This window comes from Leptonychotes weddellii, chromosome 4 (genome assembly GCF_054177405.1).
Source record: "Leptonychotes weddellii isolate Sample4059 chromosome 4, ASM5417740v2, whole genome shotgun sequence".
NCBI classification, from domain to species: domain Eukaryota; kingdom Metazoa; phylum Chordata; class Mammalia; order Carnivora; family Phocidae; genus Leptonychotes; species Leptonychotes weddellii.
In genome coordinates, this window is record NC_138372.1 from 31,548,103 (window position 1) to 31,561,584 (window position 13,482).

Below are 13,482 nucleotides of genomic sequence, written 5' to 3' on the forward strand. Positions count from 1 at the left end.
GTAACCTCCCTCCTCTGTCCACAGACAATCTGATCAAAGCCATCTTGTCAGTCACCAAAGAGTACCGCCTGACCCCTGCCTTGGACAGGTGAGCCACTTACTACCCAGCCCCCTGCCCCTCGGCTGCCTGGCATGTGCAGAGGCGTTGAGACCCCGCCAGCCCTGGCTGGACACGAGCAGATTCTCCAGCGTGTCCACAGGCGCACACACGGCGCTCATGCTGGGGTGGTAAGCAGATAAGATAAGGGGGGCCATCCAGCTGGCCTGCACCCCCTGGGCTGTAAGCACTTGGCAAGATATTTCAGTCCTCAGCCGTCCGAGGTCTGAGGGTAAGGACAGAAGACACTGGGCTGAAATCAGCGCAGCACTGGGACCGAGAGCCTGGGTGGTCGAGGCAGGTGAGGGGGCCAGGGCTTAAATGCAGGAGGCAGTGACAGCTCTGAAGCCAATGGACCCTGGAGGGGGGAAGCCCCAGGCGGGAGGAGCAAGATGAATAGGGCTCTCTGATGGCCAGTGGGAGCATGGGGGCTTCTGAGCTGAATATAAGCCCAGCCTTGGGTCCCAGAGCCTCCAGGCCTGTCCTCTCTCTTGAACTCCACTAACCCTTGGGAACCTTTAGCCTAGAATGCCATCTTACCAGAGGCCCCTTCCTCACCACCCCAGAACTGGTGCCCTTGCCCCTTCCACAGCCACGCTGTCCTGGAGAGTGTCTGGGACTGGGGATGTCAGAGAGTCCCAAGTGGCCCAGCTACCCACAGTATGGCTTTGGCCTCAGAATGCTGCCAGAAGCCCATTGGTCTTCCCCGATCCTGCACTTGGCCAGAGGGGTAGGGAGAAGGAGCCCTAGTGGACAGCTCTCTAGAGGTCTCTGCCTCTCTCCCCTCAGCCTCAACTGCCGCCGCTGCATCATCGTGGGCAACGGAGGTGTCCTTGCCAACAAGTCTCTGGGGTCACGAATTGATGACTATGACATTGTGGTCAGGTGAGCTCCCCAAAGCAGGGCCTCAGGCACCTGAGTGTCCTGGCCCAAACCCTTGTCCCCGAGTCCATTGAGAACTGTCTGTCTATCTGGCCATTTGGGCTGGAGGTCAGCAGAAGCCTAGAGAAGAACCTCTAGGTTTGGAGGGCTCTGGAAAGCTAGGTGGCTCCAGGTGACCTGGCTCCCTGTTCTCTGCACCTGGGGAATTCTGGGGTCATAGTCCCTTCCCCAAACACGAGCCCACAGGCTCCGTGCAGTGAGCCCAAGGCAGGCTCTGACTGGGCCTGCTCTCTGTAGACTGAACTCAGCACCAGTGAAAGGCTTTGAGAAGGACGTGGGCAGCAAAACTACACTGCGCATCACCTACCCTGAGGGCGCCATGCAGCGGCCCGAGCAATATGAACGCGATTCTCTATTTGTCCTCGCTGGCTTCAAGTGGCAGGACTTCAAGTGGTTGAAGTACATCGTCTACAAGGAGAGAGTGGTGAGCTCCCCATGCACCAGCTCCTTCCCCTCTTGCCCTGGCCTTGCCTGGCTTCCAGGTCAGCCCCTTTCCCTGAACCCAGCAAAGAACAAGTAGGAACCTTTCAAAAGAAGCGTCAATGACCTAAAGCTGAAAGACACACCCAAACTCAACCAAGGGACAGAGAGGCCAGGGGATCCAAGGGGCGCTGGTGTGGGCTCCTGGAGCTACTATGTCTGATATCTGCCACCCGCCCAGATGCCCAGACTGTGTATGCTTTTCCAGCCTTCTCTAGCCAGACCCTGAGTACCTCCCCAGCAGGCCCTGCAGGCCCTGCAGGCCCTTTCCTGGCCTTAGGTCCCCCTGGAAGGAAAGCTTTCATCTGGCTAGCCTCAGTGTCACTCCTAATCATCTCAGTCCCCTGCCCTGACCTTGTAGTGGCCTCCCCAAGCCCCTTACCCTCTGCGAGGCCTCTCTCATGTGGATCCACCCTCATTCCCAGCTCCGGGGAGGAAAGCCTTATCTGGATTCTGGGGCTATTCTGCAGGGATAGCAGACCCCTCAGTGAGCTTGAGGGGGCCAGTTCCCAGGCCCATAAAGTCTTGGTCTCTCCCCACTTTGTACTTGTACTGCTGACCTGCAGCTGGATTCCCCAACTGCCATTGAGTCTGGTTGCACTTCGGGAATGATCAGACTCTGTCCTCATTGTTGTAGGCAGGCAAGGGCCTGGGCCCATTTCTCTAGGGAGATTGTGTGGCCAAGTAGGGTGACTGCTTCTTGGTGGACCACCCACTGAGTCCCCTCCTGAGTTCTCTTTTTCTCAGCTCTGGGTCTACAGGGATACCTGCCAACGTGTCTGGGCCCATTTCCCCTCTCCCCTCAACCAGCTGTCACCAGCCACCCGAGGGGAGGGGTACTGCAGAGTTCAGGCCATTCGTCTTCCAATACCCAAGCCTCTTACCAGAGGAGAATGATAACAGATGGCCTCCGCCTACAGTTAGAAGCTGGTTGTTCTTTCTGGAGGTTTAGAGGCGAGTTCGGGGGTGGGAACAGCTTAACCTGCCTAAGGAGGTCTCAGTGCAATTTGGTTTAACTCCACAGCCCTTTCCCAAGCAATGCCAAGTGCAGGCAGTGTCAAGTAGGTAGCAAGCGAGAGAGAAGACAGAAGTCAGGTCCAGAAATTCAGGTAGGTGGGACAGTGGGGAAGGGGAACCCACCCAGAGCCAAGCTGAATGAGGCAGCCAGGCTGCACTGAGTCTAACTTGGCTCCCCAAAGGGGAGCAAGGGGGTTGGCTTCAGCCAGCTCTAGCTGCAAGAAGGCCCATGCAAACCAGGGAGAGAATGGGGGCTGAGGGAGCACCCCTCTGTTTTTAGAACCATGGCCTGAAAACTAGTGTCCTCAGGGCCCGCCCTTCTCTCTGCCTTGAAGGCAACAGAAGTGGGATCACAGATAGGCATTTCTCAGGGGAAATGGGAGGGAATTGAGTCTGCCTTGGTGAACCTCCAGGGAGCCCGAGGGCTGCTTTCTCGCCCTGGCCTCTTGCCCGCCGGCCCAGCCTCTCCTGGCACATCCTCTCCTCTGTGCACAGACACCTGTCAGAGGAGCTCCTGGACGGCAGGGGCCTCAACCCATTGGCTTTTTTTAAACCCCTCAATGCCCAGTCATCGTAAATGCCCTGGTGTTGGCTCAAACACCAGATCCTGCTTCCTGCTGAGCAGACCGGGTTCGAACAGGCAGGCCAGGGAGGGTGATTCAGGGCAGCCAGGTGGATGTTATCGCCTGTTCCTTCCAAGAACACCAAGGTCAGTTCATTCAAGGCTCTTATAGTTCATCCAAGGAAGAAGGGAAAGAAGGCAGAAAAGGAGGGCAGTCAGCTAGAGTCGGGAGACTCCCTGTGCTCCAGCCACTCAGGGAGCAGACAGCAGGGCCTCACTATTCCCAGGAAGACTCTGAGGAGCTCCCCCCTGGCCTGGCCTTGGCTGCAGGCCGACCGAAGGTACTGGAGCAGTTGGGATGAGGAATTAGGAGCTGCGCTCAGGCACGCACTCACCCATGTGGATGTCTGTGTCCTGGCCTGGCCGTGCCCAGGGATGTAGGACCAGTCTTGTTTTAGTGAGAACTCATTCCCAGGGTTGGTAGGGGTGAGTGAGGAGAGAGAGGGGACCGGGAGGAGTCCTTTGAAATTCCATGAGCCTTCCCTGGCTCCCAAGTCAAAGATAACTTGGGCCTTTAGAGTGAGCTGCCAGAGGAGAGCCAGCGATGCCCATGGCCTCCCCAACCCTAGCCCTTCTTGGCAACACAGGAAGCCTCTCCTTTAGAACCCTTCCCTACTGGGCGCCTGGGTGGCTCAGTCGGTTAAGCGACTGCCTTCGGCTCAGGTCATGATCCTGGAGTCCCCAGATCGAGTCCCGCATCGGGCTCCCTGCTCGGCAGGGAGTCTGCTTCTCCCTCTGACCCTCCTCCCTCTCCTGCTCTCTGTCTCTCATTCTCTCTCTCGCAAATAAATAAAATCTTAAAAAAAAAAAAAATTAAAAAAAAAAGAACCCTTCCCTACCCCAAGCCCAGGGCTGGTGCCTTCACAGGACCTCTCCCATGCTCTACTTCACTTCTCTGGCATCTGAGACTCAGGTAAATGTCGGGGAGGCTACTTCTCCAGGCCCTTCCTCTCTGGTGCCAGCCACCCACTTGTCCTGCTCCTGCAGCGATGTTTCCAACCGTGCAGCCTCTGGGGAGCTCTCTGTACCTGCCCGGAGCCTCACCGGTAGAATTCTGGCAGGAAGGAGGCAGCTCTGTGTTTGGGAGCCAAGGCCTGGCTGGGCAGGGCTGGAACGGGTATCAGGCCTCGCTCGGGGCGTCTGCCTGCCACTTGCTATGTGCTCAGCTGCTCGGTGGGTGTGGCTTTCTGGTACCCAGGAGCCTTGATGGGATCTGGAAAGGGAAAGATGGGAAAAGAAGACTGAACAACCCAAAAAACAGCCAGTGCTAAGGCCGGCCGTACTTTCTTCATCCATTTGGGGGCTCTTCTTGTCACCATTTGTGGCCATTTGGTTCCCTGGCTCACTGGACAGCTGCACAGATGACTCCAAACAAGTTACCTAAAGGCTTGTTGTCTCCCAGCCCCCAGGAGCCCTGAGCTAGGCGGCAAGCTTGGAGGAGTTCCTCCTGCCTCCGCCAGCCTCCCCTCCCCATGCCCCAGGATGCCGGTAACCCAGAAAGGAGCTGCCCTTCTAGTCCCCCTCCCCTCTCATCTGCACTCCTGGGAGGCTGGCCTCGTTGCTGCCGGGCCTCTGATTGGGTGTTAGTTCAGTGAGGCCCCGAGACCTGGCCTGGGCGGGTATGGGTGTGGTTCCAGCACGTCAGGGGGACGGGAGAGGACAGGGGCTGGAGTTGGCCCCTGGACAGCCTCGACACAGGCCTGACCTCCCAGCGGTAGCTCAGGCCTTGGGGAAGGAGGGAGGGGCCTAATGCACGAGTGGACTGGGCCCCAGAATTTGGAAAGGCAACATAGTTTAAGAGGGAAACACAGATCAGGCCTTAGAGTCAGATAGACTTGGGTTTAAATTTAGACTCTTGTCACTTGTTAGCTGGGTTACCTTAGGCAAGTTACCCAGGCCCCTTAGATTTAGTCTCATCCATTAAACAGGAGTAATACTACCCATCATTGGGGATTGTTTTAAAAATTAAACCAGGTGAAATATAGAAGCACCTGGCATGGTGCTTGACACTTAGTAAGTGCTGTCTGGCAATGATTAATGCTATTTATTATTTTATTATTATTATTATTACTTTTATTAGTGCTGTTAGAACAGCCTGGTGGCACTAGGGAATAAGGATTGTTTGTCTAGGCTGTAGGGTCTGACCTAGGAGGTGACTTAAAGCAGGGGTCAGAGGCCAGGCCTAGAGGAAGGAGACTCGGGGCCTCCTGGGAGAGACAGCAGGGGTGGGCTAACGGTCCGGGAAATCCCCAGGGCAAACAGGGCCACCAGGTCCCTGTATATGAGGCCTTACTGGACCAGGCCCAAGATGGGGACTGAGTGTCCATCTGCACCTAAACCTATACTCTGTTCCAGGCCAGGGAGGGATGCAGAGCCTTGGGAGCTCAGTGTGGTCATTGCCTCACCTTAGGGGAGACTCAGTGCAGGGTACCTGGAAATGGCGTTGAGGCTGGCACACACCGTGGCCTCTGCTGACGAAGCTTCTGCTGAGTCAGCGTCCGTGATCCCTCCACCACCGCACCTACTTCTCCCCTGTGAGGGCCAGGAGGCCTCTGTGCTCATCCCCTTGGCCGCATCCTAACTGCTGCCCCTCCACCCTCAGATAAAAAGTGCTCAGGGATTGGGGTTCGTGCCGCCCCCGCCCCCTGCTCTTCTCATCACTGTCATCTATGACCTCTTGGTTACTGTGCCTGGTAATCAGTATTATCACTGCTGCCTCCTCTCCCCACCCCCTTCCTGCCTCTCTCCCTCCTCCTCGTTCTCGTCCTCCTCGTCCTCGTCCTCCTCCTCCTGCTTCCAACGTCCTCATCATAGCCGTCGCGTATTAAGCTCTTCAGTTTGCCAGCCTTCTTTAAATTCCTTCATTTGGTTCTCATAATGACCCTATTAGATCAGCTCTGTTATTATCCCCATTTGGGGGATTGGGAAACCGAGGCGCAGGGAGAACGAGTCGCTTGCTCAAGCTCACACAACTGGCTAAGTGGTAGAGCTGAACTCACACCCGCTCTGACTGCTTCTGGGTCTTCCTAAGAAATAAGCCTGACCACATCCCCCTCCTGCTTGGAATCCTCCATCAGTCAGCTCCCCCCTCCTCCCCCACAACATGGCCCATGAGAATGGTAGGAATTGTGGTTTACTGAGCCCCTCCACATGCCAGGCCCTGGGCTGCGTGATTTCCATGCAGTGCCTCAGTCAACAGCCCTCCACGGCCAGACGATGAATAGAATTAAGTGTAAGGGTAGCACCTGGAAACGTGTCAGAAATGCATTTGGGGCCCCGCCTTCAGCCTTGAGAATGAGAAACTCTGGGGGCAGGCCCAGCAGTCTGTTGTAATGAGCCATCTAGGAGGTTTGGATACAGGCTCAGCTGTGATACAGCCAGACTCCATGGAACAGCACCCGTGACCTGGCCCCTGCCAACCCCTCTTTCTTGCACCCAACATACAGCCTCCACTCTGGCTGTGTCAGCATGGACGTCCTGTTTCCAGCCTCCGTGCCTCAGCTGCCCCCCTTGGCCAGGCCGTCGTAGATGCTCCTCTTCAGAGTCCAGTGAAGCATTCCTCGCTCTGTTTTACTTGAGGCTTTGCTTCTCTGTCAGCTCTTACAAGCCCCCAGAGGACAGGAACGGTCGTGTTTGTCTCTCCAAGTCCACCACCTCCAGCAGTGTCTTAAACATAGTTGGCCATGGGGCTCCTGGGTGGCTCAGTCGTTAAGCGTCTGCCTTCGGCTCAGGTCATGATCCTGGGGTCCCGGGATCGAGCCCCGCATCGGGCTCCCTGCTCAGCGGGAAGCCTGCTTCTCCCTCTCCCACTCCCCCTGCTTGTGTTCCCTCTCTTGCTATGTCTCTGTCAAATAAATAAAATCTTAAAAAAAAAAAACAAAAACATAGTTGGCCACACATAAATGAATCGATAGGTATGGAAACTGAGGCCCAGAGCAAGGCAGGAACTTCTGGCAGAGTAGGATTCCAACCCAAGTCTTCCGGCCCTCAGTCAGGGCTCCTTCCTCTCAGCCAGGCTGTCTCCCTCTTTCATGGCCCTGGGAGGTCGTTCTTTTAGATCCAGACCCTTGCTCTCCTTTTGCCTCTCCTGAGCATCTCTTTCCCTTAGCCATGTTTGATCTTCGTTTTGCCGGTCAAGATCACTCTCCTTGATGAGGAAATGAGAACTGCCCTGTCCCTGGCGCTCTGCGTCTTTCACTTGTCTGTCAGCCTCACGGAGCCGGCCCCACGCCGACTCCTATTTCTGTTCATCACTTTTTCCAAATATAGCTTTCAAAAAGTTTTCTGACCCTCTCCTTATAGTGCACATCAAGGTAAATTCCAAATGGCTAAAAAGTAAAAATATAAAAATACGACCAAAGGGAACTTTGAAGTAAGTAGAATAGAAATCAGATCCCTTGGAGGGAAAAGAACTTCCAAGGGATAGACGGGCTAGGAGAAATCAGATTTAATAATATATGAAAATTTATACTGAATTAACAACAACAAAAAGACTGGAGATACCACAAAACTTTGAAAAGTGTATTTGGGAAATATGACAGACAAATGGTTATTGTTACGAAAGTTGACAAGAAAACCATTAGGACCCCAGCGGATAAAAGGGCAGGAGACTGAACAGATGACACGGAAGGAAATATAACTAGGAACAACAAAAATGTGCTTAACTTTCTAGCAGTCAGAGAAATCCATGCGAAAGCAACAGGATGCCTTTATCACCTACCACATCTTTAAAGAATGTGTTCAGGGGCGCCTGGGTGGCTCAGTCGTTAAGCGTCTGCCTTCGGCTCAGGTCATGATCCCAGAGTCCTGGGATCGAGCCCCGAATTGGGCTCCCTGCTTGGCAGGAAGCCTGCTTCTCCCTCTCCCACTCCCCCTGCTTGTGTTCCCTCTCTCGCTGTCTCTCTCTCTGTCAAATAAATAAATAAAATCTTAAAAAAAAAAAAAGATTTAAACAATGTGTTCAAATTATCATACATGATGCTGGCAAGAGTGGAGTGACAGGTGCTTTCAGAGGCCACTGGTCAGATTGGAAATGGGGACAAGATTTTTGGAAAGGAAATGACATTTGGCACCAATAGCCATTATCCAAAGGAAGGACAGTCTGCAGACAACGATTTTTATTATAGTGTTATCTATAATGGCCAAACCCAAATATAACCTAAGGGGTTCATTACGTAAATTGTAGTTTAATGACTCGGAGGAGTGTCAGCGACCCTGCAGCGGGGGTGGGCGCTCCCGCCAGCGTTGTCAGGGCTGCCCCCACCCCCACCCTGCTGCTTCCTGCGGGTAAGGTCACCTCAGCCCGCGTCTTCGCGTCTTCGAGTTTCATTTTCCTCTTCTGTATGGTGAGGATAGGAACGGCTTCCCCGCGTGGCTCCCTGTCAGGCCGCCCTCAGGAGTGAGCTGGTCAGTGCCCTGGGCGGCACCGGACACACTGTGCTCCTCCCGAGGATGACCATCACCTTCTGAGAAGTGAGACCTGGCCAGGCAGGGGCCCAGGAATGAGTGTGTCAGGGACGGCAGCGGGCCTTGGGCACAGGGCAAGGGCCACCTGGTCAGGAAGGTCCTGCCACCCCATGTCTTGGCCTTCGGGCCACTTAAAGAAGCCCAGGACCCTAACCAGCTGCCTGCCCCAGCCTCTGTAGATGCTGGATGAAGTTCGGGGCACAGAGAAGAGCAGGGTGACGAGTGTGGTATATTCGGTGAATCGGTGTAACTGGTGTGTGACGTGAGTGCAGTCATGCCCCGAGACCTGGCCAAGAAGGCGCGTGGCTCTCCTCCAGCCACACCCCTTGCCGTGGAGTGAAGAGGAGATGCCCACCGAAGGACCATCCTCACTTGGTAGACCATTCCTGGCAACTAGAGACCTCAGAATTTCTTGCGCTAGCAGGGCCAAGTCCACTTCCATCCTCCTGAAGACAGAATATGCCTCCATGTGCAGACCTGGAAGGCCAAGGAGGGCTGTTTGCAGAGGCTGGGAGCAGAAGGTGGATGTGGCGGCTGGGGAGTCTGCTCACATGTGCACAGCGCTTATGGTGTGGGGTGGGAGCGGGTGTGGGGAGAGAAGGGAGGCAGGCTGGGGCTGGCTCTCCTTACACCACCACGGCCCGGCAGGAGTCCGGATTCTAAATTCAAACCTGGATTTCCAGGTGGGTTTTCAAGGGAGAATAGAATATATTTTATTTAACAGCTTGATACCTTGATCTGTAACTTTCAAATATTTAGGATCTAAAATTTAGACATGTGGTACATGGAATCCATTTGTAATTTTGTCCTTGGCCCCACAAACATTGGGGGTGCTGCATGGATGTGGGAGCAAGGGCTGCAGATGAGGCTGGGTAAGCAGGGGATAGAAGGTAAAGGGTCACATCAAGGAGCTTGGACTTCATCCTGTGGTATAAACAATAGCAGAAGCCAGCGAGCTGACTTGTTGCCAAACATATTACATGCAGGACTGACTTGTCATAGCACAAACCACTATGAAGTAGGAACTATTCTTATTTTCCTTATTGTGTAGATGAGGATAAGACGACTTAGGGCAAATAACATGACTGGGACACAGAGTTGGTAGTTAGGGTGTCAGGGTTCAAAGACAGACCTACAAAATCATAGGGGCAAGCCAGGGTGGGCTGACGGACCGTGTGAACGTGGGAAACATATGGTTGCGTGATGGATCTGCCCAGAAGCCACAGATTTGGTAGTTGCTTGGTTCCTGGGGGTGAGGGAGAGGGAAAGGTCAAGGGAGATGGAGGACTCATGTCTGGGTTTTTGGGGAAGAATGATGATGGTGGATCCTCGGGGAAAAGAGACTGGAGAAGAAAACAAGCCTCTTGGGCCTTGGTTTCTTTAGCAGGGGACTGGACTAGATGCTGTTAAAGGTCTCTTTTTGTATGATTGTAATCCGTGTTTTGAGGGTTGTTGGTTAAAATGTTATAGAATCTATTTGTACAAAAAGTACATGGTTTATATATAACAGGCACTCAAGTATTCGTTGATTGGTTGATCTGGGTTAATCATTAGCTCTGAGATATTTGCATCTGTAAATAGCCTTCTTTTTGAGCTCTTCATTTTTTTTAAGGGGGGAGGGGCAGAGGGAGAGGGAGAGAGAGAATCTTAGGCAGGCGGGCTCTGTCTCATGATCCTGAGATCATGACTTGATCCAAAATCACGAGTCGGACACTTAGCTGACCGAGCCTTCATTTTGCGTGTGGTTTTGTTAGTCTGTCACCTTGCTGTCCCTCCCATTTTATGTGCCATGCATGTGAATGTTTTTTGGATATGTCTTCTCTGTATATATTTTAAATAAGTATAGCAGATATTTTAAACCTCTCTTTGGCTCTTTCTCACATTATAATAACCCCACCATGTATTGAGGTATTTGTATACCACCCTGTTTTTTCCACTGCATTACAGATTCCTGCTGGATTAGGAAAACAAAAACCAGACCTACGCTTTTAATTATCCTGCCAAGCTGTCCCAGTGGGCAGTGGAAAGCCACTGAACATTGTAGTCCTGAGAGTGTGCGGGATCGGATTTGTGCAGGGAAGTGAAGGAATTGAAGGTGGAGGTGGGAAGCCCTGGTGGCCGTTGGGGTGACCCTGGAAGAGGTGGTGGCCTGTCCCAAGGAGGTAGCAGCAGAGAGCAGGAGGGAGTGCATCTGCCCTGCTCTGGGCCGCAGAAAGCCAGCCCGTGGTCAGCGTCTCTACTCCCAGACCTCTCATCAACTAAAGGAGAGGGGGAGGAAGGGGCTGCAGGAGGAGACCCCACGAGGGCACGGGGAAAGCGCGGGCCCCGGCTGGGGAGGCGCCTCTGTCCCAGAAGCTTTCCCCATTGCTCTTGGCTGTGCTGAAGAGCTGGACGAGGTGCATCAGCAGGAGACCGGCGGCGGCCGCACACCGATGAGCTGCATCCTGACTTGACAGAGGCAGGGACATTCCTGGAGGGGGAGGGACTGGACAAGGAATGCAGCCCACAGCCGGCCTTGAGGACAGGTTTGATCATTCTGGTGGCCTCTGCGCTGGGTCCTGTGGGGCAGGGAAATGAGCCGTGAGAGGCCTGGGCCACATTAGAGTAGGCCTTCTGGGACAGGGCTGTGTTCTGGCGGTGGGCTTGGCCGTGTCATCCAGCGTGGGGAGGCTCCGGAGCATCTGGCACTGCCATATAATCCTCCCAGCTATCTGGGAAGTGGGCCCTGTCATCCCTGTTATGCATGAGGAAGTTGAGGCTTGAAGCGATGACGTGACTGGCCCAGGTCACACACGTGTGCAGTCAGGACGGGAAGCTCAGTTTTACGGGCTCCAGCCCTCCTGCTCTGCACTGCATCCCCGTCTCTCTCATGGCTCCTGTCAGTCTCCGCCCCCAGCGCCTCGGCTTCCACCTGCCCCTTCAGTGTTGGTGGTTATGGGGTTCTCAGCCCCTCTCACCCGATGACCAGAGATTCTTTTTTTTTTCCTTTCCAAGTTTTTATTTAAATTCCAGTTAGTTACCATACATAACAGTCTGTTTAGTTTCCAGTGTAGAGTTTAGTGATTCGGTGCTTCCATACAACACCCAGTGCCCTCCTCAGTGCCTGTCCCCTATTTCCCCCATCCCGATACCAAAGATTCTTCAGCAGAAGTCAGCAGATCCCTTGACTTAGGGGATCCCGTGACCCTCCGCAGCGGTGTACAGAATTTGTAAGGTGTATGTGCTTGTGTGTGTTTTTCTGAGAAGAGAAGCCGTAGCTTTTATTATAGGAGACAGGCTGGGGTTTTGTTGGTACTTGATGTTTTTACGGCTGGGGAAACCCCGAAATGCCCAAATCATGTCTTGGTCTTATTCCTCCTTTCCCTGAAATTCCTGAGGAGACTCTGCCTCAGGACAGTGACAGATGGGAAAAAAGAAACTAGCGCCGCTGAATGGCTCAGTGTGTCAGTTCCGGGACTCTCCTGCAGGGCTCCCTGGGACTCGAGACCCCCCCGCAGGCCCCCTTTCCCCGGGGGCAGGGAGCAGAAGCTGATCAGGAGCTGGGCCCGCTGCTGTACGACAGCAGGGAGTTAAAAAGGGTGTGTGTGTGTGTGTGTTAGAGAGAGAGAAAGACTTCTTGCCTTATCCCAGTAAATGTGACACTCAGTACCCTCAAACCTAAGTGGCCAGAGCAGCTGCTTCTCCTCCCCACTGAAGCTTTGGGCAGAATCTCACAGAGAGCAGAGCTAATGAGCTCATTTCCGACAGTTTCACATAGTAGTCACATAGGGGACCTCAGACCGTGTTTCAGAGAGGACATCTCATGTCATGGGGAGAACCAGATTCTGAAGTTGGATCCAGCCAGATTCTCCCCTTGCCTCTCTGAGCCCCAGTTGCCTCCGTGAAATGGGATGTGGGGCACCTACCAGGTGACTTCTACTCACCTGGGAGCTGCTGGAGGGCAGAGGGGAGGTCCCATTCATCCTTAACCCCAGGCCCCAGACTTCCTGAGGCGGGAACAGTAATGACGATGGTCAGTGATGTGGCAGAACATCCATCTTGGCATCATGACACTCGGGTTTGAATATTGGCCCAGCCACTTGTGTGACCTTGATCGAGCATGCTGCTTCTTCCTGGGGTCTGTACCTGTGAAGTGGGTGAAAGTGGAGGAGATGTAAACAGGTACGGTCTGGGAAAACTAGCCGGGAGCCTTGCACCGCCCCCCCCCGCCAGCTGTGCCCGTTCCTGGCTCTCCTGAGCAGCCCCTACGCCTCCTGCTCTTCAGGTGCGGGGCGGCAGGCATGGGCGGGAACCCCAGGTGGGGAACCGTTGGGGCCTGCCAGGCTCCACAGAGGGGACAGGGGCCCAGCACAAGCTGGTACCTGCATTCCTTTCAGTCCACACCTGGCCCTCTCAGCAGGGGCTCCTCCCCACGTCCGCCTAAGATCTTGGCCATCTCCACCCTTCCCTTTCCTACCGGGTCCTGTGGTCCCTGCCTTTGGGTCTGTGGGATTCTGAGAAGATAGACTCAAAAGAAGCAGATGACCAGGAAGCCAGAATGGGCTGGAGACATGAAGAATCCAGTGTGGATTCCCGGGTTTCTGGTTTGGAAGATGGGGTGGATAGTAGAAGAGAGAACAGATAGTAGAAGACATAGAAGAACATCCAGAGAGTAGAAGAGGAGACAGAGCAGATCTGGAGAAACCACAAACCACAAACCACATCCAGCAACAGCGGATTGGTTCAATAAGTTATGATACATGCTGGTGACATGGCTCTTAGAAAACATAGTTTTGATGTCTGTAACATTCAGTTATAGAGATGGATCATTTAGCTGAACCTCTGCTGTATATTTCTGGATTTTCCCCTGGTTTGAATT

The 13,482-nt window shown here is 53.9% G+C and overlaps 1 protein-coding gene across 9 annotated transcripts in view; it reads left to right on the plus strand.

The window, feature by feature from the left end:
* Nucleotides 1–13,482, plus strand: part of ST3GAL3 (ST3 beta-galactoside alpha-2,3-sialyltransferase 3) — a 179,128-nt gene that overhangs the window by 155,985 nt on the left and 9,661 nt on the right. For all 9 annotated transcript variants that reach the window (XM_081818281.1, XM_081818288.1, XM_081818284.1 and 6 more), the window contains 3 exons: nt 25–88; nt 887–982; nt 1,277–1,463. In XM_081818281.1, the coding sequence (XP_081674407.1) occupies nt 25–88; nt 887–982; nt 1,277–1,463 (347 nt within the window). The remainder of the gene's footprint in view (nt 1–24; nt 89–886; nt 983–1,276; nt 1,464–13,482) is intronic.